Here is a 26,988-nt window from a genome sequence, read left to right as displayed (position 1 = left end):
TCTTTGCAAAACCCTAATCACTTGTATATACTATAGGCATATGGTGTTCTCTAGATTTCAGTCAGGTTAATTATGATCTTGGGAGATAATCTCTGTTTATTAGATTTTTCCTACATTTTATTTTAGAAAATATATACAATTGTTCCAGCTAAGTTCGCATGATAAGTGTCAGCTTTTTGATGTTTAAAACAGAAAGACCTAAAGGGGTAAGCAAAGGAGGGAGAGGAAGAGCAGGAAGCTAAGAGAAAGCAGTAGAAAGATCTTCAGTATAGCTACAGTAGGAAAATGTTTTTAACCTTCATTGTTACAATGAGATCCTAAAACTGTTGTTCATAAAATTATAAAACTCTTAGAAAAGAATAGACAAAGTGCAGGCCATGCCCCCTCCAGGTGATGTCACATAGAGGGGGCGGGGCTATGAACACCAAGCATTGCAACAGTACCCAGAGCAACCTCAGGATTCTCTGGGCGGCTGTTAGGTCAGCGATGTGCATGCCTGAAGTGTATTAGGTATGCACCAGGTGGCACTGCTGCAAAGATTCTGGCTGTAGAGCGCCATTCCAGGCAAACTGCTAGCCAGTTACAGGAGCCGCGTGTGAGCGGAGGTGCCACCAACAGGGCTCTGCACTATGTGCGGCTTCACCGCTCGTACACCCCTATTTACTTCCCTGCAAAGGAAGCAGCAAGAATGGGGAGTTAAGGGAGATAGGAGGGAGTATAATGTGGCAGGTTGTTAATATTTGTACCAGGAGAGTCACATTGATTAAAATCCAGAGTAACGATCTGTGGCATAAAGTATAATGTCAATATTGAAATTAAGGGGCTGATTCAGTGTTGCATGCAATTTCATTGTTTGGACAGATTTTAGGATTTATAGCACTGCACATGCTCCATGTCCAAGTATGCACAACTAGAGGCATTTCAGAGTTGCACACATCTGTTATATATAATTGTGGCTGAGTGTCTGTAAGTGGGTGGTAATAGGCTGTTCATACATACGTAGGCTAAGAATTAGACAGGTGTGTATGTGGAATATCAGGCCTTGCTATATTGAGCAAGTAAAGAGATACATCTCAACTCAGGCAAATGCCCACTGGCTCAAAGTTAAAAAAGTAGGGTTGCCATTGTGATTACTGGCCCTTTGGGACTTTTGCTAACATAATTTTTTCAGCGAATTTGATAATGACTAGCCAGTAAGTTATGGTCTCAGGGCAATCCTACCATATGTGAAACACTGAACCGGGGCCAGAACCACATCTTTAAATTTCTTTATGCTACTAAGAATGCATGATAGATAAAATTAAAGAAATTCTTAAAATTTCCTAATTTAGTGCCAAAATTCCATTTGTAGTACATCTTCATATGTAAGAGCATTCTCCTCAGTGACCAATAAATGTCTCAAAATTATAGAAAATGTATTTATGTTCTTAATAAGCCTATATACCTGTCAGATTAGATGCATTATAATCTTCTTCCTTCATGGGTGTTTATTTCTTAGTAAAAACAATGGTAAATAGTAATGTTTTTATATTGTTAATAAGCTTGTACATACGAGTCAATTGCAACTCAAATCTACTGTACATAAGCACACTGCCTGAGTGTGCAGTATAATATAATTATTCACTTGAAGCACAAAGTAAAAGCCTTAGGGGTAAATTTACTAAAGTGAGAGTTTGTTCATTTTTTCCCACTCTCAAATTTACTAATGTCAAACTCGGGAGAGATCTCCTTTGCTACGAGAAAATACTGGATAGTTAGCAAACTCTCTTCAATTCACCATCGGCAAAACTCGAGAACCTTTTCACTAGTGAAGATAGGATTTGGGAATTTACCAAGAGGAGAGTTTCGAAACTCTCATGAGATGGGAAAACTCTCCAAGTAAAACTCTTGAAATAAATACACCAGCCTGTGATCTGCGAGTTTGGCAGAAACATACACAGATCACTGTAATCCATGTATGTTTCTGCCTGTAAATATATATAAAAAATGTAAATCTAAAAAAAAAAATGACATAGGGTCCCCCCCTAAAGCTTAACCAGCCCTGGACTTGCCAACCAGTCCTTGTTTTTAAAATTATGGGGAACAAAATGTGTAGGGTTCCACCGTAATTTAGAGACCAACACCAGGCTGCAGGACCAGTCCTGGTTTTAAATATAGCGCGAAAAAAACTGCGTAGGGTACCCCCTAAATTTAAAACCAGCACCGGACCCAAAACGGCCGGGCTGTAATGCCACAGCCCAGAGACCCTTTCAACGGGGCTCTGGGGCCAAAACATTATCAACCCAAGCTGGTCAGGCCAAGCCAGGGATCTCAGGGGAGGTGGGGACCCCTGATAAAAGGGGTCCCCCCTTTCCCTTAACCCCAGTCTTGAACTGAAGCCCGGGGCTCTTCCCTGCACCTCTGGAGCATTGGGTACAGGGGTAATAAAGTGGGAAATATCAGTAAACAATTGTATTTTACAGTGGAACTACAGGTGCCAGCATTCCTGCCCTTTGGCACTTGTGGAACTACAAGTGCCAGCAGACGGGTGGCACCTGTACCCCCACTGTAAAATAAATAGTTAAATAATGACAAAACACACACACCGTGACAAGTAAAAGTTTATTGCATACACCTACCTACTCACACATATTTGCCTATACCAGCCGGTCTTTCCACTTGTCCCATGTAGAATCCATAATGACTGGACCTGCAAAAAATAATCTATACTAACCTTCATCCTGGTGCTGGTCTCCGTAGCATCCCCGGGACTTGGCAAAACAAAAAAACTATTTAGCCGAGCAGATGAACCCACATACAGATAGCTCACGAATGCCAGCTGGCGGGACTGCATGGGGTTTGAACGTCCCGCCAGCCAATCAGCGGCCACTAACTGTAGAGCACCCACTGATTGGCTCTGGCTACTGACAGTTCCCACGTGGGACTGTCAGTAGCCAGAACCAATCAGCGGCCACTCTACAGTTAGTGGCCACTGATTAGCTGGCGGGATGTGGGAAACCTTGTGACATCCCGTCAGCTGGCATTTGCAAGCTATCTGTATGTGTGGCAACACACATACAGATAGTGGGACCGTCTGGTCGGCTAAGTCATTTTTTTTGTTTTGCCATGTCCAGGGGATGCTACGGAGACCAGTGCCAGGATATAGGTGAGTATGCAATCTTTTTTGAAGGGCCATTCATTAAGGATTCTACTGGAGAAAACGACAGAAACATCTGGCAGCAGGTAAGTACAGTATGTGTGATTGGGTAGGTGTATGCAATAAACTTTTACTAGTCATGGTGTGTGTATTTTGTCTTTATTTAACTATTTATTTTACAGTGGGGGTGCGGGTGCCGGCCACTTGCTGGCACTTGTAGTTCCACAAGTGCCAAAGGACAGGCATGCTGGTACCTGTAGTCCCACTGTAAAATACAATAAATTTATCCTATTTTAACTTTATTTCCCCCGTACCCAATGCTCCAGGGGTACAGGGAAGAGCCCCGGGCTTCAGTCCAAGCTTGGGGTTAAGGGAGAGGTGGGACCCCTTCTTGGGGGGTCCCCACCTCCCCTGAGATCCCCGGCTTGGCCTGACCTGCTTGGACTGATAATGCTTTGGCTCCGTAGCCCCAGTGAAAGGTTCTCTTGGCTGTGGCATTACAGCGCGGTAGTTTTGGGTCTGGTGCTAGTTTTAAATATAAGGGGTACCCTACGCATTTTTTCCCCCTATACTTAAAACCAGGACTGGCCCTGCAGTCAGATGTTGGTTTCAAAATTATGGTGGAAACCTACACATTTTGTTCCCAGTAATTTTCGAAACTAGGACTGGCTGGCAAGTCCGTGGCTGGTTAAGCTTTAGGGGGGCCCTATGTCATTTTTAAAAACTTTTAACCCATTTTTTTACAGGCTACAACACAAGCAGCCTTCACATATCTCACTGATATGTGCAGGCTGCTTGCTCAGGAGAGTTTTGCAGAGAGAAGACACTGCAATCTTGGGTGAGTCATCTCCTGCAAAACCTGCTACTCGGGGAAGAAATCTCATTCTGCTTCACCATCGGACATCTCACTCTCAGCTAAACTCACTAAATTTGAGAGTCTCAGGAGCCTCAAGTCACCCGAGTTTCGGCGTAGCTAATCGAATTGAAAAAAAGCAAACTCTCCCAGACTCGATTTAGTAAATTTAGCCCTTAGCGTATGTAATAATTGTCAGTGACTTCAAGTATATTTTAATGCATATACTTGGATTCTGTTCTTTTTTTGTATGGATTTCTACTTTATTATACAGTAGTCTAATGGGATGAGATGATTTTAATGCATTAACTCATATTGATGAGATATATCTGATGTTTCACAAATTATGCTAATAAAATATAATTTATTCAGATTCACAATATATAAAATTGGAGCCTGATTTAAATTAGGTCAGGCCTGGCCAACCTGTGGCTCTCCAGCTGTTGTGAATCTACAAGTCCCAGCATTCCCTGCAACAGTTTTAGCATTCCCTAATAACAAAACTGTAGCAGGACATGCTGGGACTAGTACATTCAATGGTGGAACCTCCTCATACCTCCTCTCGCCCTGCCGCTGCTGCATCCAAAAAGGATTCCACCATTGAATGTACGGGGAGGAGCGGAACCAAAGTGATTGTTTCAGAATTCCGAGGGCACACTTGATAAAGTTATCTGTCGATTCTGGGATTCTTTTTTAGAACGAGTACACGCTGGCTCCACACTACGACCCCTGATGTGCCTGTTTTTTAATTGATGAAGGTACTTGAAATACTTATCTTGAAAATTCAAATATTTCTAAAATACTACACCAGAGAGCGCCTTTTCTCACCTCCTTTTTTAGATACTCTACTACTATTTGAGATGATACAACAACAGTCTCTCGGGAGAAAATTGGCGGTCACCTGTCACACGGGGAGTGTATTTTTGGTAGAATTCATTTTAAAGGACTTAAACACAGATAATTCTTGGTGTAGTGCTATTAACAGTACCCTTGTTATATATATATATATATATACACACATTTATGATAGCTATTTAATGACCATTGCAGTGCCTAGCAATGTTTTTGTAGTGTACAAAGACATTGTCCCTGGCAACATCAAATACACTTTGCTTTGTAGTTTTTATTTTATATTAAAACATTTTCTAAAAATATACTTTTGAAATGTAAAATGCTAGCACATCGTGTCTGCATATTAATTATGATTATAAAAATCACACAAATTATGAGATGCTCAATTTGTAATGGAACTACTTCAGTTTGGTATCTTATTAATCATAAAATAATTTGCTTTGTACCATATGATGGCTAAGAGTCCAATTATCAGTTGAGAGAGGGATTGGAAAGAAAATCAATGTTAGCTGAAGTTCTATTACTAAGAAAGAAATCTGAAAAATTAAAGAGGGAAGCCAGTATACTGTATGTATCTAGAGATTAGCAGTGTCATTAAAACAGATAAATATTTAAAAGTATAATTTTGGGATTCATTTAAAAAATATAAATTTGCTGTTTTGTGAAGATTCACTCTGAAAATATATTAAAAGCCTTCACTTTTCTCAACCAGTTTTGGTTTATAGAAATACAAATTGTAAATTGAATAAGAAATATGGTGCTATGTAATAAAAAGTCACAAATATTCAAAACACAGCAAAATTTTAAGAAAAAAAGTGTAATAAAAATGCATAAAAATTGAACAAACTAAAATACATATCAGACGTTACAAGCTGGGCTTTTCAGTTACATATGGGATAGTTATTTTCCCATTATCTTCATAATTATGCTTCATCCCAAATATATAAATGTATATGCTGCATTTTTTTAAAGGACTATGCCAATATTTTCACCGGCACAATAAACACGTTTTTAATTTTCAAGAAAAGATAATACCAAATCATTAAATCAGCTCATTAAATATAATCATTCAATATACTTAAAGGAAGAATGTATTTTTTTTCTTATAAACATTTCTTCCAAAACAGACCTTGTGATCAAATTATATGTATACCATAAATAAAATCATGTTTATGGCCATTGTCAATGATTGTATTGTCATTTCATGCTATGACATGTTTGGTTGGATTTTATTTTGTTTTGTTATTTACTGTAAGCTTCTTAAACCCCTTTTTGTTCCTGGGGGTGATTTTAGCTGTAAGAATACACTAAGTGTAATGTTTAGATTTCAGAATGGGTCAATTTAATGGGGAAAAAAAATCAATTTTGCTTTGTTACTTTTAGCCATGATATGACAAACATAAGTGACCATGGCCTTAATCAACGGCTTTTTAAAGGGTCACAAGTAAAATAGCATAGATACCTCTATGAGTAACACCTGCAAGTTCTTTAGTTCTTTCTATCTGTACAGAATTTCTTGGCCGTCTTCGTAAACTTTGTGTTTGTGCTGTTGGAGAAGATAGTAGCTCCGTGATTATGCTTGACTCCAAAACGTGTTCAACGACTTGTACCGTGAGTTCTTCTGTATGTCTTTTGTTGGGGGTAGCAGTTAAACACGATACAGCAACATCAGCGGAAGTGAGAGCAAGTGTTACAGCACCAGGAGTAGCTTCAATTTGCTCCTCCAACTCACCGGTGGAAGTAGTTTTGCTGAAACCTGTGGGACACATAGTGGCACTGGATGCTAACTTTTTCTTTTAAATTTTGCATTTTTTCCTGCTTATTCTAAATTTTTCTTTAGAATTTTTCTAAAAGAAATTTTTTAATGAAGATAAATGGTATGGAGACAGAAAGACAACTTCATCCATTACGAATCTGAAGTATATGATGTGATAAAATAAAATATTGTGTTTACCTCTGAAGAAAAACTCTATTTAAATCTTTTACTGCTGATAATTCATATCTGGCTAAGAAGTCTGTCAGGAACGATTTATAAGTTCACGCGTATGCATTATAAAATTAACTTTATAGTTTTAGGTTATTACTGGCAAAGAAGTTAAGTTTCACATTTTAGCAAATACTATCCATAACCATCAAATTAAAAATAGTTATATATTACTGTTGTATGTGCAGTTTGTAAAATGCTGTTGATATTGCTAAAGAATGATCTTTCTTAAAATGTCTAAAATGACAGGTTTATTTGTTTTATTCTCATGAAAAACAAATTACAACAATGTATTTTTATTATTATTATTATTATTATTATTATTAATAATAATAATAATAATAATTATAATAATAGTAATAATTAATTATAAAAGATGCACAGGGTATAGTGGAAACAACTATTATGCTATTATTCTAATGCAAGCAAAGTTTTGGCCTCTCCAGACTCTTTTACCTCCTTTACCTTAACTTTATCTTTTAATCTAATTTTACCTTTCTTCTTTTAATCTAATTTTACTGACTATTCTACTGTAAGTAAGCTTGCTGTTATTAAATTTTGTCAAATGGGTACCAATTATTAAAACTTTTGGCAAAATGTCTGTGCTGCTCTGGTCACTAAGAACATCAAAATAAATACCTTGGCATTTAAATCTGTAATGTAAGCAATAACAACTTGAGGAAATAAAGGACCATATTGGAGAGGAATGAACACCCAATTTGTAGAAATTCAGCCTCCCCACATTTTTGTTTTGTTTTCAATTACATGATTAATTAATCTGAGTTCATAACTACTGTAAATCTAAAGCTTGCCATACATGCACAGATGATGTTAGTAAGTTGTGTTGATTGTCACCAAATTAGGCTTTCATCATACCCTGTATAACCAATAAAACAGCCATGATATCTAATTGGTCAGGAAGCAAAATGTGTAGATGGCAGGCAAATACAGATGTGTTCTAATTTGCAAAACATTGAATGATATACTAGGCATCTTGTGAAAAGGTATTAACATGTGATAAGATGTCACAAGCTATTATTCTATAGAGTTCTAGCTAGTGACACCTTATCACAAAATGTTTTTTTTAAATAGCATATAACTCTTTTCAACCCTATCTAAGTTATGTCTGGCCAAAAGGATATTTAAATGAGGACAAGTGCATTCTTCATATTGATCACCATGAAGCATAGTCAGATGTAGCCACATGGCTCGATTACTTAGACCAAACATTTGTCAGATTTGACCCTGAAACTAATGGCTATATGTTTCCTTGCTTAGCCTCCCCCCCTCCCCCACAGACCTTACATTTAGTTATTAATAAAAACACTTACTATGAAATATTGATAATGGGATGATAAATATATAATTTAAATAATAAATAAATATAGTACATATGTTGACTGAACCAAGTAAAAAAAACCCTCTTCATTAAACTTTCTGACACAATTAGTCATATTTTACATATTTAGGACTAATTTTTCAGGAAGCAATCATAGAAAGTTTACAAGACAGACTAACAACACCTCGTGGTTATCTTTTATTTTTGGAATCATTGAAACAACATCTGCATTTTTAAATAAGGAGAGAAATGAGCAACGTTGATTACTATAGTACTTAGTTGTACTTTTTATGTTGATTGACAGTTCATTTTTCAGAATAGGCATCCAAGTGTTTATGTATTTCCCTTCAGTCAGAGCAGTATTGAGCTATACACTTTATAGCATATAAAAATCTGTAAGCCTAGACGGATGATAAAATATTAGCTAATAGATATCAATATGTGACAAATCCGATGAGGTGAACAAGAGAATATTATTACATCATCTTACAGTCAGCAGAGACCAGGGCCTCATATTGACTTCAGTACCTGATCATGCTTCTGTTTCTGGTCCTGTCATCTCTCTTTCTCCATTAGCTGCTCTTGCTGATAGCCAAAAAGAGATAGTGTAGTGTGATAGCAATAACCTGAACTTCCTTCTCCAGTCATTGCATGGCAGGGAGAATACTTTCTCTCTCACGGTACCTATACTTCTGGTACCTCTCACAGCTCTGCTAATGTGATGACTGTAGATGGAGTTACAGTGAATGATGAATGTGCCTTCCACGTGACTCAGCTAATTATTGGTGTAATTAGGTGAATCAGGTGAACTTTAGTTGATGTCGAATTACAGTAGGTGTTAAATTAGGTTGCTAAAAAGACTAAATAAATGGTGAGAGCTAGACACTTGATTTGGTAATGATAGTTAATAAAAATAATCAAAAGTTTCCAAAATATTTGCACACTTCCAGAAATTATTTAGATCACTGTTTATAAAGTCAGTTACTCAATGTGCCTACTCCTCTTAAATGTCTTTGCTTGTTCTGCTTTGGACATTCATGCGCACAGGTTGCAGTGCCACTTTGTGTCTACTCAGAAGTTTCCGTATTCACTCTGGAACCATCGTATATGCAGCCTCAGATCATGGCAAGGGGAAGTAGTTGTACAGTTCTTACTTACTAGACAGGGTTTCCAAATGCAGAGGTCACATTCAATTAAAACACCTGACATGCATCTTCATAGAAGCCATCTTCTTTATCTCACAGTAAGATGAATAACATAAGGCTGACATAAGCCTGGAGTGACTTAAACTAGAAGAATGGCAGCTGCCATGAGTGGTAGTCAATACCCTTCAAGGAGTTTGCATTCACCTTCAAGTAGTTTGCTTGGCACGAAAGGACAACTACTGTAGGTATAAGCATGGGTGAAGTTGGTTTGTTGGGTGCACTCACACACATACTCAATACAAGATTATTTGGAAAGTCTCAACCACCCTACTGGGAGCAACAAATCCACCTTTCTGGGTGGGAAAGTTATGGTGGAAGGTTGAGTTGAAAACTGTAGCTGTAGTTTAAGGCACCCATCTTGCAATTATAGTCCACACTGCAATAGTTGTTGTTGGGTTTTCCATTGTGTGGCTGCACTGATTAGTGGCAGTATTTTCTTTGTCACCATACAGTTCTTTGTTTATTATCAATAAATAGCTGACCTATTAAACTTCCATTTCTGTCTCTGTGTTTAATATTGATGACATACACAGAAGACACACCTCGACCATTAGTAGATTTAGGAATTGTGTTTCACTATCTGACAAAATTCAGTTCTTAATTTGTGGTTCCTGGGACCGGACATTTCTTACTGATTAGTATTCCTTGCTTCTAGCACTGACCGCAACTATCTCTTTGTTTAAATTATTTGACATGATGACATTATGAACATTTGTTCTAACCTGTCTGAACAATTCACCATCCAGCTCTCCAGTAGGGTCCTTGTTTTCCTCTTAAATGAGTCTGTTGAAGTTGCATATGATTTGCCCCAAAGACAAGTTTTTTTTATATATATCATAGTTATCTGGATGTCTCTAGCAATTGTCACCTCATAAATTGTTTTTTGGGGGCACAGTAATTTTCTGAGCATTCATGGGGCAGATATTTATCTATAATAGATATATATTAGATATAGGGTAAGTTTTCACCGCCAGCATCAAATTTACAAATATAATGTTGGGAATATGTATGTACAGAAGACTCTGGCACAGATTTTTTCAGGGGGAGAGGGGCCACAGACATCTGCACAAAGGTCCACTCCAGTCTTAGTAAAGTGGTTCTTCCATGTTGGCTGATGGGATCCATCATTGTTTTCAATTTACTGTACACTAATTTGTGAGAACTACTGTATAAGTATTACAATATTTAACTATATGCATTTTTACTTTCCAATTCTATGCTGTAGGGCCTGATTCAGAGCCGCTAGTAAGCGGCCGCTCCTTCGCTCCGAGCGATGTTCACACAAATGCGCATGCGTATGGTTTGTAATACGCATGCGCGAACCAGTCATTGCGATCGGAAATTGTGTGCTCGCAAAATAGCGAATGCCTGCTAATTTGAGTGACAGAATGAGGGGTTTGTGGGTGGTAATAGGGGAAGGTGCTTGAAAACGGGGAGTGGAGATCCGAATGCAGGCGTGCCAAACGGTCAAAACGGGCTTTTTAAGGGTGTGCATAATTAACAAAGCAGCGTCATCGGCCACGTCACTTGGTTGTCTCTTAGCCTGAACTGTTCGCATGATTGCGGTAGGAAAATCCAACCACAAGCACTGCGAGCAGTTCAGATACCTTTCAATGTACTCAATTAATCAAATAAATAGCGGAGATGACGTAGGATGCGAGCGGCCAGGGGGCGTCTTTACAAAATAGCGAGCGCATATTTCGTTCGCTCGCTCAGACATAGAGGCGTCAACAGACCGCAAAGAGCAAGCGCTCAATTTAAATAGGCGGCCCCTTTTTCTGAACAAGCGAGCGCAAATAGCGTCCGACTCTGAATCAGGCCTATAATACGATAAAGCTGAAACACCAGCTACTGAACTGTTTAATAATATTTACAATGTACAGTATCTGCAGCAGAATTCCTTTTGGGAAATCTAACACTATGTAGACAAAAGTGTTTGGACACTGACAGCAAATAGACCAACAAAAACTTATTGACGTCAGTACTTTGTAGGTCCACCATGTGAAGGGATCACTATAGACAATCTTTTTGGCAAACTGTCCACAAGTTCCTGGACAACAGCAGGCAGTATGTTTTGGCATTCTGCCTTAAGTACAGTGACCAACTGTGACACTGAAGAAGGTCGTATCGGCCTAGAACACAACTGTTGCTCTAATTTGTCCCAGAGATTCTCAATTAGGGTTAAGATCTAGACTCTGAGCTGGCCACTCCATCCAGGTTATAGAGTTGTTTTTTCAGTAGATCTGCAAGTGCATGAGCCTCCTTATGAAGTATTCTTGTCGAACCTGCCACATTAGTGGCCATTTGAAACTTGTGTGCAATGGTATTCATGGTATGCATTTTGCTTGCACAGGGGTATCCAATCACTTTTGTCTACATAGTGTAGTTATTCAAATTCTTCTAATCATCTCAATGGAACTGAAAACCAGAATTTGTCTCATCTACACACAGACTGGCTCATGCACAAGTTCAGATGGACACTCATCACTGGGCCCTCGACAGTCTGGCTATCTGGCACTTCTGGCAAATGCCAGAATGGCCGATGGCCTGATGGCCCAATCTTTCCCAAAAAACAGGCTAAGCAGCTCTGCCTTCCAGCACTCTGCTTGACTGGCATGCAGAGATATGGGGACATGCAGTGAGGCCACACTCCTTGACATGCAACATGCCATATGAGGTATAACCATGTTCCTGTAAGACATGGCTTTGACCCTTTGCCATTGTCATTATCAGAGGGATTTGCCAAGAGAAATTCTGAGCCCGGATACAACAACATCCTGTGGGACCACAGCAGGTTGGGCATGGCTGCATCCATTTGTGGGTGGGTCTAGCATGTGAGATGCACCCACTCACAGGAGCATGGAATAGCACCCAGCAGCTGGGACTAAAGTATTCACTATCGGGATGGCGGGACAGTCCCATAATACAGTAGCTGCATTTTTAGCAGGATGTATTTAGATGCTAAAATGTAACACACAATAATTAAATTGCTACAACTTTATTTTGTACATCTCTCAAGTAAAGAACACATAAACAAAATCTATTTTCTGTCATTAAAAAAAAGATGAATGAAGGACCCACTGCTACATGCTCCTTCCTCACTATCTACCCCAACTGTGTCGCCCCTGTCTGTCTGCCCCTCCCCTTTAGAATGTAAGCTCTCTCGAGCAGGGCCCTTGTCCCTCACGTGCTTCTCCTCCCCCTACTTATAGTATAATTTACTACTAACTCCCCAATTGGCACCTAACACTTGGTTGCTGAGGCCCTGCTGCTTGTGTTATGCAGCTATGTTTATAAACCATGTCCTTGTCCTGCATTATTTTGTATTACTATTAACTGTTTTTCTTGTGTGTCCATTCATGTACTGTGTAAGGCGCTGCAGAACCTTTGTGGCGCCAAATAAATAAAGGATATTAATAATAATGTCCATCCCAGGCTGGGTCCATTTCATTGCTGCAGTAACTATATGGGCTCTAATTGTGGAAGCCCTGATTTTCATCTATGTCTGCTACATTTTTTTAGCATTCCTTTTTGTCTAAGCTATGTTTGGACAAACAAATATAGACAAATTTTAATTTTGTTTCCATATGTGCACTTAGGCCCAATTACAACACATCATTATACACCCTGGAACATGGAAATATTAACGATCTGTCCAGACTGTGTACTTTTAATTGAATGAAACAAGTGTGCAAGAACAAGTATTTACTGAACTAACGTGTTACCCCATATATTCCCAAATTCAATGCTTGTGAATTTATTCTTAGTTGTTAATTTTAGAGCTTTACTTTAACTGTTTCTTGAGTTTGACATGTAATTTGCTATCTGACTTTCCTGTGTTCATCAGGATTTATAGTGAATACTGTAAATACTTGTTTAAAGCAATAATTAGTTACCAAAATAAAATGACCAACAAAATCCATTTAACTAAAAGCAAGGGATATTATTTTCTTTATCTTAAAACTTTACTTGCCTGTCAGCTCTGACTATTTGCTGTACTACTTTTGTCTCTGTAAGATAACATCTTACAGTCATTAGATTTTTAAGTTTTTTCCATGACATTTTTGTATCTCCTATTTTCTATGGAAAACCTTAGCTGAAACAAATGATTCCAATTAGTGTACACAATTAAATAAAATATATTAATCCTACAAACACTACAATGACACTGATTTGTGCTTGTAAAGTGACATACAGTACAGGCAGGTCTTTTAGAAGTATTGCTTCAGTAAAAACAAAAATATTTTTTTAAATTGAGAACAACCACAAAATAAATAAAAACTAATAAAAGAAAAAACACATGTAAAACACACACACACACACACACACACACACACACACACACACACACACACACACACACACACACACACACACACACACACACACACACACACACACATAACTTGTAATGATTTTTGGTTTGTTTTGCTCTATTTATTAATACAAAGCCATTCTTTGGCTAGCAAAAATATACATGTAGCAAATCAATGAAATAGTTCTTATATTATGTACTTCAAGATCTTGTGCTGATTTACCATTTCCTAATGCAACCTGTCACCCATTAGGAATTGCAATTACAATAATAGACAACCACTTTAAATAAATGAATGTACACACACAACACTGTTATAACTGTACCGAAAATAATTGACTACTGTACTACTGTAAGTTAAAATAATGGAAAGCTGAAGTTGTGGGGCCCATACATCAGCAAACACAAAAAAAGATTATGTGTTTTTTCCCCCGTTTTAACAATTCTCCAATTCACCAATATCTGCCCATACATTGCCAATAATTGTCATGGATTTACAGATATTTTTCATCCAAAGATCAGATCTTCGAATCACGAAAGTGCCCATTTTAGTATTAAAATACTAGTAACAGTCTGCAAATTGGCTGATTGTTACCATACACTAGCAATCTGCAGCACCGATTGGTGTGTGAAATTCAACATATTGGACAACCAGATTCACCAATTCTGATCACTTTTTGGTCGGGATCTGTGATCCGTGAAGCCCATACATTGCTGATTGTTTAACACAATCATCTGCAAAACACAGAATTGCCCCAGTTGATTGCTGATGTATGGACCCCTTATGTCTGACTGATTTTAAGCTCAACGGCTGTGTGCAGGTAGTTATTTATTTATTATTTATTACCAGTTATTTATGTAGGGCACACATATTCAGCAGTGCTTTACAAAGAATATCTTACTATTCCAATCTGTTCTTGCCCCAGTGGAGCTTACAATCTATATTCCCAACCACATGCTCACTCACATACACACTATGGTCAATTTTGTGGGGAGCAAATTAATTTACCAGTATATTTTTGGAGTGTGGGAGAAAACCGGAGTACCCGGAGGAAACCCACGCAAACACAGGGAGAATATACAAGCTCCACACAGTTAGGGCCGTAGTGGGAATCGAACCCATGATCTCAGTGCTGTGAGGCAGTAACGCTAACCATTACATTGTCTGTGATAAAGTACATTTAATATTGAGGCCGCCATTTTATGGTCAATATATGTGATGAACAGTGTTTAAAGTGGTCCTAGAGAAGTGGTAGAACCCCCCCTTGGCACTTTTTCAATAAAGGGACAGCAAAAAAAAGGCGTGGTCTCAAAAGAAAGGGGCATGGTAACACAATAGTATTCCCAATTCAAATTACGCTGCACAATAGCACAATCTTATCCATATTACACCGCACATAGTGTCTCTGATTCACATTACACCACATAGCAGTGTCCCTTATTCATGTTATGACACACTGAAGTGCCCCTTTTACACAATGCCCACAGTCAGGGCCGCCATCAGGGGGGGACTGCTGGGACTGTAGTACCGGGCGCGGACACTGGCAGAACAGGGGGGGGCCCGCCCGTTATTACTGCCAATGCACAGCTATTACTGCCAATGCACAGCCCGCAGCTCCCTTGAGTGAAAAAGGTGGGCCTGCTGCTAACACCCGCCGCTGACCCGAACCGCACTACCCGGTCCCCATAAAGTAAAAGGCCGCTCTAAACTACATGGCATGCCTTGCTGAGGTCTGCTAGCCCCTATATTCAATAAAATTTATCCTGGAGCCGGCGCCTGTGATGTCATGACATGACGCCGCGCCTCTGTCTGGATGGGAGATGTCGGAGGAGCCGTGGAGCAGCGCCAGCGTCTGCCGGAGGAGAAGAATCCAGAAGAAAGCATTTGGAGTAAGGTAAGTAAAATCATAAGATTTAATAAGCCAGGAAAAAGGGAATTTGTATATAGAGCTGGGCAGAGTAGCACTTGCACATATTTAATAAACCAGGGAAAAAGTTAGCAGAGGAAGGGGCTGGTGGGCCCCGCAGGTGAGGGGGTAGGGAGGGGGGGGGTTGGGAGGCAAGGGGGCCCAGGGGCCTGCCTATTTTGCCAGTTCTGGGCCCCATAATGTCTGATAGCAGACCTGCCCACAGTAGTAGTGCCCCTAATACACATAATGCACAAAGTAGTAGTGCCCCTTATACAATGCAAACAGCAGTGATGTCCCTTACACATAATGCTCACAGCAGTAGTGCCCCTTATGCAAAGCCCACTGTAGTAGTGCTCCTTATGCAATCCCCCCAGTAGTGGTGCCCTTTATGCAGTGCCCCCAGTATTCACATTCACCACATAGTAGTGTCCCTTATTCATGTTATGACACACTGCAGTGCCCCTTTTACACAATGCCCACTATAGTGGTGCCCCTGGTGCAATGCCCCCAGTAGTGGTGCCCCTTAGGCAGTGTCCCCAGTAGTAGTGCCATTTATGCAATGCCCAAGTAGTGGTGCCCCTTATGCAGTGCCCACAGTAGTAGTGCCCCTTATGCAGTGCCCACAGTGTAGTGCCCCATATGCAGTGCCCCCGGTAGTAGTGCCCATTATGCAGTGCCCACAGTGGTAGTGTCTCTATTGCAGAGCCCACAGTAGTGGTGCCCTTATGCAGTGGCCCCAGTAGTAGTGCCCCTTATGCTGTGTCCCTAGGAGTTGTGCCCCTTATGCAGTGACCCCTATGCAATGCCCCATAGTAGTGGCCCCATTATTAATGCCCCGATAGTTATGCCACCAGTAGTGCCCACAGTAGTAATGCCTCCTGTAGTAGTGCCCCCAGTAGTAATGCCCCCAGTGGTAATGCCCCCAATAGTACTGTCTCCTGTAGTAGTGCCCCCACTATTTATGCCCCCTGTAGTAGTGTCCCCAATAGTAATGCCCCCTGTAGTAGTGACCCCAATAGTAATGCCCCCTGTAGTAGTGCCCCCAATTGTAATGCCGACAATGGTAATGCTCCCCGTAGTAATGCCCCCAATAGTAATGCCCCTGTAGTAGTGCTCCCAATAGTAATTCCCCCTGTAGTAGTGCTGCTTACACAAAAAAAAACCCACAATACTTACTTTAAGCCCCTCTCCTGTGTCTGCTGCCTTCTGGTTGACCCCACCTTGGAACTATGGAAGAGACATCATGATGTCTGTTTCATAGTGCACACTGTGGGAGCCGGAAGCTGAAACTCAGGAGTGAACTCCAGCCTCCGGCTACTGCTGTAGGGAAGAAGCCAAGCGCCCACTGGTAACAAAATCTCAGCGGGCGCCCGACAAATGGAGTCTCCTTGCAGTGTCGGGCTGAGATGGGCCAGAGGAGGTGGAACTGGTTATGTCTCCAAACATAACTGATGCAATGCAGTCCCACCCAGTTCCGGCCTACTTTAACCCCTGGCGGTGAACGTTTTATTGTCATATAGCTATGGGTAGGTATAGTTTAGAGCAGTGGTTCTCAATTCCAGTCCTCACGTACCACCAACAGGTCATGTTTTGTGGATTTCTTCAATCATGCCCAGTTGAGTTAATCTATTTTGCTAGGTCAGTAATTATCCCACATGCTTCCACAGACAGAAATCCTTTAAAACATGACCTGTTGGGGACACCTGACAGTTGAGAACCACTCATTTAAGGTAAGCCTTGTGAATTTATAGTTAGCCATCTTGCTGCACTAGTGAGGTATGTTCCCCACCGATACTAATGGATAGGCAGATGTCAGCAGCATGAACCTGCCAGGACCCCGCCACCCTGCAAGTGTTATTAGGCTGAGAGTCTCAGACCTTTTACATCTCTGCCATTGTTGTTAGGGCAATTGACCCATTTGGAGGCTGTTCAAAGTGAACTTCCATTAAGTAAAGTGCTGCCCAGCTGGCCGCTATCTCTTTCACCACCATACTATTTTACTTAATAATAAAGCTGACCAATTTCATAGCCACTTTTCTGGGGATGCTTCAAACAGGCGCTGATTCAAATTTAGTAGCAAAGCAAAAGAAAGTAGCAATTAAGCATGTTGTACTGCAAATGTGCAAATTTAGAGATATGTAGGGGTCTATTTATCAAGCAGTGAAAGTGTGGAGATGTGGACCATTGGAGAAGTTGCCAATAACAACCTATCAGCTTTGAAGTAGCATTTAGCAAGTACAGTCCATAAAATAATAGGTAGGACCTGATTGGTTGCTATGGGCAACTTCTCCACACTTTTCACTGCTTGATAAAAGGACCCCTGAGGGGTGTATTTACTAAAGTGCAGGTTTTTAGAAGTGGAAATGTTGCCAATAGCAACCAATCAGATTTTAGCTATCATCTCCTAGGAGATACTAGATAAATGCTATGTAGAATCTGATTGGTTGCTATGGGCAACATCTCTACTTCTAAATACCCACATTTAGTAAATATACCCCTAGGAGTTGGGAATGGGTATGTCCTAGATCATTTATACATTTCAGAAAAACAGCAAAGCTGTACATGATTATGGTCCTGAATCGCAGTTGCTAATACGATCAAAATAGGACGATTGTTGCATTCTGCGCATGCGTACACATCGCAGTTCGCGAGCCAGCCACTGCGTTCGGGACAGCGAGGCTACGCAGAGTGATTGACAGGAAGTGCCGCTTGTGGGTAGTGATGGGGGTGGTCAACCGAACGCAGGCGTGCCAGAGTGTTTGAACGTTGTTTCAGGGGCGTGCATAAATTATCCAATGCAAAGCAGTGTGAGACCTGATAGCGTGCGTGGCTGTTAGCAATTTTAGGGCTTGTGCAAGTGTGTGTATGGGTCCGATGGTACTCGATTGTACCGATGGTTTTGCTATTCTGCTAAACATTACGGATGTGCGTATGGTAAAGTGGGCGTCCTTATGTGGTGCTGAGTCTGCATTGCTTTCACAGTGGTTTGGCTTGCTGCGTGCGTACACAATATTGCCATCCGTAGTGAATCAGGCCCAATGTGCGCTACATGCAAAAGCAGCCTGTATTTTCCTGCACTGCAAAAAACATAAATGCATTTGCTCTTACATTGCAACATGATTTTTTTTTCCAGGAGCAAATTGCTCCATTGCCCTATTTTTTTTTCTTACTTTGTATCTAACTCAGCAAATTCATGGAAATTATATATTTGTATTTGGATCATATTGTGGAAGTTAGGCAGAACATTCAAAAAGCCACCATAATAAATGCATGAATGTCTTATATAAAAAAGTTACTTTCATTATAAGGTATGAAGAGAATAAAATTCAATTGTCCTCAGTGGAGTGCAGGAAAAGGAGTCAGGGGGGTGAAAGTTGGGGATGAAGCTGCTCAATACAGTACAAATGCTATTTACACCAAGCGAGATGTTGTCTACTTCATTCTGGGCAAGCTGGGACGTAGGAAAAGTGTAAGCATAACGGGTGCAAGAAAGGGTGGAGAGACACCACACTGCACTTTTGGAAAAGGTAACCCCTTCCTTGTGGGCACAGACCTCCATCCTTGCGAGAATAGTTAAAACAAAAATAAAACACATCATCAATAATGAAGGGTCAATTCACAAAAAACACTTGAAAAAATTCTCCCTGGGCTGTGCAGGTACTGTAAGAATATGCTGCAGCCATTGAGTTAAATAACACCTACTGTAGGGGTATATTTCCTAGAGTCTGGGTTTATAGTAGCGGAGGTGTTGCCCATAGCAACCAATATGATTATATTTATCATATATCGAACACCTTCAAGAAGATAATAGCTAGAATCTTCCTGGTTGCTACAGTGCATCCAGAAAGTATTCACAGCGCTTTTGTTATGTTACAGCCTTATTCCAAAATGGAATAAATTCATTTTTATCCTCAAAATTGTACACACAATACCCCATAATGACAACTTGTAAAAAGTTTTTTTGACATTTTTGCAAATTTAATAAAAAAATTAACACTAAGAAATCAAATGTACAAAAGTATTCACGAACTTTGCCATGAAGCTCAAAATTGAGCTCAGGTGCATTCTGTTTCCACTGATTATCCTTGAGATGTTCCTGTAGCTTAATTGGAGTCCACCTGTGGTAAATTCAGTTGATTGGACATGATTTTGAAAGGCATACACCTGTCTATACTCTATATAAGGTCCCACACTTGACAGTGCATGTCAGAGCACAAACCAAGCATGAAGTACAAGGAATTGTCTATAGACCTCCGAGACAGGAATGTCTCGAGGCACAAATCATGGAAAGGGTAGAGGAAAATATCTGCTGCTTTGAAGGTCCCAATGAGCACAGTGGCCTCCATCATCCATAAATGGAAGAAGTTCGGAACCATCGGGACTCTTCCTAGAGTTGGCCGGCCGTCTTAAATGAGCAATCGTGGGAGAAGGTCCCTAGTCAGGGAGGTGACCAAGAAACTGATGGTCACTCTGTCAGAGATACAGCATTCCTCTGAGGAGAGAGGAGAACCTTACAGAAGGACAACCATCTCTGCAGCAATCCACCAGTTAGTCCTGTATGGTAGAGTGGCCAGACGGAAGCCACTCCTTAGTAAAAAGCACATGGCAGCCCGTCTGGAGTTTGCCAAAATGCACCTGCAGGACTCTCAGGCCATGAGAAACAAAATTCTCTGGTCTGATGAGACAAAGATTGAACTCTTTGGCGTGAATGCCAGGGATTATGTTTGGAGCAAACCAGGCACCGCTCATCACCAGGCCAATACCATCGCTACAGTGAAGCATGGTGGTGGCAGCATCATGCTGTGGGCATGTTTTTCAGCGGCAGGAACTGGGTGACTAGTTAGGATAGAGGGAAAGATGAATGCAGCAATGTACAGAGACATCCTGGATGAAAACCTGCTCCAGAATGCTCTTGACCTCAGACTAGGGCGACAGTTCATCTTTCAGCAGTACAATGACCCTAAGCACACAGCCAAGATATCAAAGGAGTGGCTTCAGGAAAACTCTGTGAAAGTCCTTGAGTTACCCAGCCAGAGCCCAGACTTGAATCCAATTGAACATTGAACAAAGAGGAATGGGCAAAACTACCCAAAGATAGGTGTTCCAAGCTTGTGGCATCATATTCAAAAAGACTTGAGGCTGTAATTGCTGCCAAAGGTGCATCAACAAAGTATTGAGCAAAGGTTGTGAATACTTATGTACATGCGATTTCTTAGTTGTTGTTTTTTTTTATTAAATTTGCAAAAATCACAAAAAAACTTTTTACATATTGTCATTATGGGGTATTTGGTGTAGAATTTTGAGGACAAAAATTAATTTATTCAATTTTGGAATAAGTCTGTAACATAACAAAATGTGGAAAAAGTGAAGCGTTGTGAATACTTTCCGGATGCACTGTATGTAAGAGCAACCCATCCAATTCTATAATCCTGCATTTTAGCAAATATACCCCCTACAGTATGTTTAGAAGTATTTCCACATGGAAATAAACTAAGGGCCTGACCCGGACGCTATCCGCAGTGCGCTCGCTATTGCCGATGGTTGCTAATCTGTGTATGTATCGCAGTGCACGTGTGCAAACTACCAAGTGCATTCGCAGATGCCTCGGTTGTACAGCAAAGCCAGCCCAGCGGAGTGAGTGACAGGAGAGGCCATTTGTGGGAGGCAACAGGGGCAGTCCAGTAAAAACGGGGGAGTGGAGGTGCAAACGCAGGCGTGCCTGAGTGTTTCAACACCGTTACAGAGGCATGCATAATTAACAGGCAGCATCATAGTACACATTACCAGCCATTTTTTTACTCTGTTTTCCTCGCAATGCTTGCGTAGAAGAAAAGCTACCACAAGTGCTGCGTTCACATCCGATAGTGGTCGATGTACCAATGTTTTCACAAACTTCCAGGAGATGACGTGGGGCAGTGGGCATCTCTGCATTCGCTAAGGGGAGTCTGCATACACAAAGTGAACGCTCGTACAGGTAAGATGGGCGTGATTATGCCTTGGCAAGTGATCGCTCCCCGCCGCGTCACTTTCAAATATTTGAATACTCATTGAGCGAGTGTACACTCATAGCGACCGGGTCTGAATCAGGCCCTAAGTGCAAACTATAAAGAATTAGCATATACCTCTTTGGGCCATACAACACAAGTAATTTAGATTGCAGCAGTCTTCCAGATGCCTGAAGCACTTACAGTATGTGAGTCAGGGAAAAAGCATTTCATATCCCAGTTCATTGTTTAACTCCATCACCATGCTGAGCGTCTATCGCTGGAAAGTCATGATATTGTGTTCGTTTGAAAATATTGTTAAGCAGACTGATCTTCCACCTGTCCATTGGATCAGAGGCCCTTACTGTCTCTAAACATTAAAATAACTTGTTTATGGGGCAGATTCAGTTCAAGTTGGACTAGATTGTGCATCTTTTCGCCATGGGTGAAACCCTTGGCTATGATTTTTTGCTATCCAATTAGATATCCACTTTAATCTAATGTACATTAGGTTTCAGTGAGAGAAATCACAGCTCTGGGTTGGCACGTCTAGAGTAGGTAATAGCTATGAAACAATCCTGGGACACCCATTCCAATGAATAATTATGTATCTAGATGTGTTTAAATAGTAAAATGTGACTAATAAAAACATGCCATTCCTCATGTCATTTCATATGCATGTTGAGGTGTTGCATTGTTAGGAAATGGCTTTTGGAAATGGCAGATGGGAGTTACAAGTTTCTTTCCTCAATATTTTACAAACTTGTTTATAAACACTTATAAAAATAAAAATAGAGGCATTTACATTTTCCACAAAATACTCGAAACACTTTTATTTGCTGAAACACAATTGCTGGCTATCATTTTTTCTTCATTAGTAAAAGTTGGAAAAATGCAACTATTTGACACCTTTTATTGGCCTCCTATACTTTGCTTATGGCCACTTGATGACTTATTTGGGGGGTTCAGGATGCTTTTCCCACTCTTTCCTGCTCGTTTCACAATCTGCAGAATTAACCCTCGAAATTGGCATGATGCCCACATTTTCCTATTTCCAATTTAATTGTACAAGCTCGTTCATTTTCTTTTGCAAAAAACATAACACAATAAAATATGTGCTATGTGATATGTGCAGAAAATTAACACTTCACAGTACTGAACTTGCGTCTAATTGAATCTGCTCCATACAGTATGAGTTCTCTACTCCCAGAAATCCCAAAGCCAGCATCTCGACAGGGTTAGGATACCGACACCTGTCAGTAAGTATCCTAACCCTACCCCTAAACCTAACTCTCCATCATCACATCTTAAACCTAACCTCTGCCCCTAGTGCCTAAACCTAACCCTCACCCCAGTGTCTAACTCTAACCCTTCACTCCTATTGCCTAACCCTAACCCATCCCCTAGTGCCTAACCAAAACCCCTAACCCTCCCCCTAACCCCACTAATTAACATTGGAATGCCAGCTGGTGGGATACCAGCACCGGGATTCTGACTGGTGTTGGGACTCCAGCACTGGCATTCTGAGTGACGACACCCTGAGCACCGGGATTTAAAATAAATCCTCTTTTACCAATGTGTCCTGCTACATCTTTGCTCCATACACCATGAGCACGCCATGCTAGTCATGTCCTGCAGTGCCGCTGCTTGGTGATTTGTATCGCAGCATGCTGCAGTAAGGTGCAATGTAACATACTGAAGTGCTGGAAAAGCCCTAATGTGTAATACAACTTTCTGTCCACCAGATGTCACTTTTCCTAAACTGCACAAAGCATGCGTCAAATAGCCACAAAGTTTTTGCAGCATTGTCGGCTGATTGGCTGACGGAACCTGTCATTTATTACACTATACAGTAGTACTGGACTTTGTTTTGTCATGAATGCAGGATTAAATAAAGACAGAGCAATTCAAGGTTAATATTCTTAAGGAATTCTGCTGAACTCAATAAATTGCTCCCAACTACCCACCACCTGTCATTTCTATGCTACTGTATAGTAGACCACCCAGCTGCATTTTATGCTAAACCTCTATTGACATTGTATTGTACACTTTACCTGCTGTAAAGTCACATGCTGAACATCATACAGTACACAACAGATGTGGCTCTTGATACGGCTGGCAATTGTGGGTGAGTGGTTAATGTGAGCACCTTACAGAGTGGGCACCTTGGGTTCGAGGCCCGGAAAGGGAGAAAGTAATTTTGTACATCAGTAATTTTTTTTTAATCTTCACTACAGGGCCTCAAACCCGAGGCGCCCACTCTTTAAGGAGCTCACCTTAACCACTCAACCACACATGGCAACCATATCAAGAGCCACACCTATTGTGTATGTCAAGTTAAGTGTGTGACTTTACAGCAGGTAAAGTGTACAATACAATGTCAATATCAGTTAATAGTCTAATTAAGCTGGGTGTCATAATATGGAGATGATCTCTCTTTACGAAAAACTGCCTGTGTGTATTTAGTAGCGGCAGTATACAGTATGGATGGCCCGTAATGAATATAATGTCTATAGCGGTTTAGTCTTCAAACAAAGTGATAATTTCAGGCACCTGAGGAGTCACTGCTTAGACTTGCTATTTAATACTGTAGTTTTCATTCATGGAGCATTCACCACCCTGTGGTTAAACTGTGTACTGTATGGCATGTAGTATTTTGTGGCATACAGTATGCCATGCCACACCATAATGCGCATATCTGCCATAACGTGTATTGACATGATGCAGCAGGGAAGCCAGAATGCCGTGCTATTAGCAAAGATGTAGTAGGACACATCTGTGCCATGTACACTTCAGAATATCATTATTGCAACTGCTCACTTCCGTATCACCTAAACCTATTAACTAAATTCGCAGTCTTACTGTATGTATCATTCATCAACTCCTTTTTTCCACTGCACTTTATACTATAATAAGCAATTTACCCTCCTTCAAGATCAGTAATTCTTCCCATTACTGTGCACATCCCTCATTACATACTGGATAAGTAAAGGTAGGGTTTTACTTTGTTAAAGTAATAAAGCTATGTGTGATATTTAAATAAAAACCTCCTCATATCAGTGCCTTAAGTGTATTTCATTTCCCTTGAGCACCATCACCATAGCATTTTATGTGGTACAAGAGTTACATTAAAACCAGGCAAGAGCTTCTTCACGTCGTACATGACCAATTTAATAGCTAAATAAACCCTTCATTTATACTTCAATTATTACACTTACTATATAACTTACTTAATAACATGGTGTGATAATGGTGATTGTGTCATCATATCCCATCTAATGCAAGTCAGATCACCAAAGCTAATATTAGATGGTTGGGTAGCTATTAGTTACAGTAAGTTTATAGTATTCTAACATACATTAAATTATATAAGTTTCAACGTTTCTAAAATCCTCAAAAGCTGCCACAAACTAAATCTATATATATATATATATATATATATATATATATATATATATATATATCAACTTTATGTATGTATTAAAAAAGCAGTAGGAAAGGTTTATTTATTTGGGACAACTTTCTTCTGCAGATACTGCCCAATCTCACTCCAACCCTGGAAGACAGGGTCATCATCAACACCAGAGGATAGAGTCAACACAAAGGTACAGAATCAACACTTGAGGACAAGGTCAACACCATAGAATATGGTTAGAATATGGTTAACACCAAAGAGCAGGATAAACACCAAAGTATAGGAACAATACCAGAGGTCAACATAAGATGACAAAGCCAACACCAGAAAACAGAATCAACATCAGAGGACATGATCAACACCAGAGGATATGGTGTACACCAAATGACAGTATCAATATCAAAAGACAGGGGCAACACCAGAGAACAGGATCAACACCAGACAGCAGTATCAATACCAGAGGGTAGGGTCAACACTAAAGTGCAGGATCAACACCACAGGACAGGATCAATTTCATGGGATAGGGTCAACACCGAAGGACAAGAACAAAACTGGAGGGTAGGGTCAGAAACAGAGGACAGTGTCAACACCAGAGAAAATGTTCCCCACATTAGGACAGGATCAACAGCAGATTCAACACCAGAGGACAGGTTGAACAATAGAGAACAAGGTTGACATTGAAGGACAGCAACTGATTGGACTACTGTGAAAACTGTCCAATTCAAAGCACACCTCCAGTACTAGCAGTTTTATATTACTTACCTACTATAGTTTTCAGGTACCACAAACTGTAGTCTCCTCTGGATGTCAGCTCTTATTACATAAAGGTAATGCTAGTAATTGCTCCTATGTTGGCAACCACCTTTAAAGCTTTTAAGGTTAATAATTCTTTTAGAGTCAAATCATATTGAAAACATATCTATTTTTAAAAATAAAATAATTTTTTTATTAGTGCTGATTAAATCAAGGCTATCTAAGATTTTGTAAAAAAAAATTTTTTGCTATTTTAAAATGTACTTTTTTTTTCTTTTAAATTTATTATATCAGCCGAAAACAATATTTCATATATCTACAGTATAAATTTATCTAAAAATAAGCAATATTTTTGTGTGATCAATATGTAAATATATGCATATTAAATAGCTACATTGTTTAAGCAAGGTAAATATTTTTAATACAGCCAGAATGCAATATAGTATGTTTATTTAGCTATCAACATATTATCTTTGCACCATAAATTTCAGTCTGTTAAGATGATAATTGTAAGGAATTTTGTAACAGTGCCAACATTCTGTGTTTGTGCATATGCAAACAAATTTTAAAAGTTCAGTGCTACAAAAGATAAATATATTCTCCTTCAGTGCACAGATTCTATACATTATTAATACAGTGTGTACAAACTTTCATTAATTTCGTTTAGAGAATATGATCCTGCAATTATAAATGGATTTAGTAATTTAGAAAGCCATTTTAATTGAATATAGCACTTTTATGCACAGACATAAACTTTGTCCATAAAATAAATGACACATGATATTTTTTCAAATAGCACAGCCAATTCTTTTTTAATCTATAAAGCAGACATTCCAAAACTGCGCCATTACAGTCCATGTTTTAAGGATATCCATGCTTGAGCATAGGTGATTTAATTAGTACCTCAGTCAATTTGATTTCGCCATCTACTCAAGCATGGATATTCTTAAAACCTGGACTGTAATAGTGAAGTTTGTGAAAAAATAATCCCAATAACTAGGTGGTTAACGGGTGCCGCAATCCTGTTAATGCACAAATCCATGAACTTTTTACGGATCTGTGTTTTAACGTCCTTAAACATGTCACGTTAATGGGTGTTAACAAAGGTATCAGGTGAAAAAGGGAGCCTGATTGCATAGCCTTGAGCGATAAAGCCTGAGGCTTCCTTCTTCTTTCACCCGTGAAACCTTTTCATGGCTAAATGAATCCCCACTAAATAGAGAAAGAACAGTCTTGGACCTA

General features: G+C 39.9%; 1 protein-coding gene across 1 annotated transcript in view; it reads right to left on the bottom strand.

Moving 5' to 3' along the window:
- CSMD3 (CUB and Sushi multiple domains 3) overlaps positions 1–26,988 on the bottom strand; it is a 1,208,248-nt gene that overhangs the window by 681,994 nt on the left and 499,266 nt on the right. The window contains exon 7 of the mRNA XM_088444368.1: positions 6,304–6,597. Coding sequence (XP_088300494.1) covers positions 6,304–6,597 — 294 coding nt within the window. The remainder of the gene's footprint in view (positions 1–6,303; positions 6,598–26,988) is intronic.

The sequence above is a fragment of the Taudactylus pleione genome, unplaced genomic scaffold (genome assembly GCF_031769625.1).
Source record: "Taudactylus pleione unplaced genomic scaffold, aTauple2 ptg000360l, whole genome shotgun sequence".
Lineage (NCBI taxonomy): Eukaryota > Metazoa > Chordata > Amphibia > Anura > Myobatrachidae > Taudactylus > Taudactylus pleione.
This window is presented reverse-complemented; position numbering and strand designations above follow the sequence as displayed.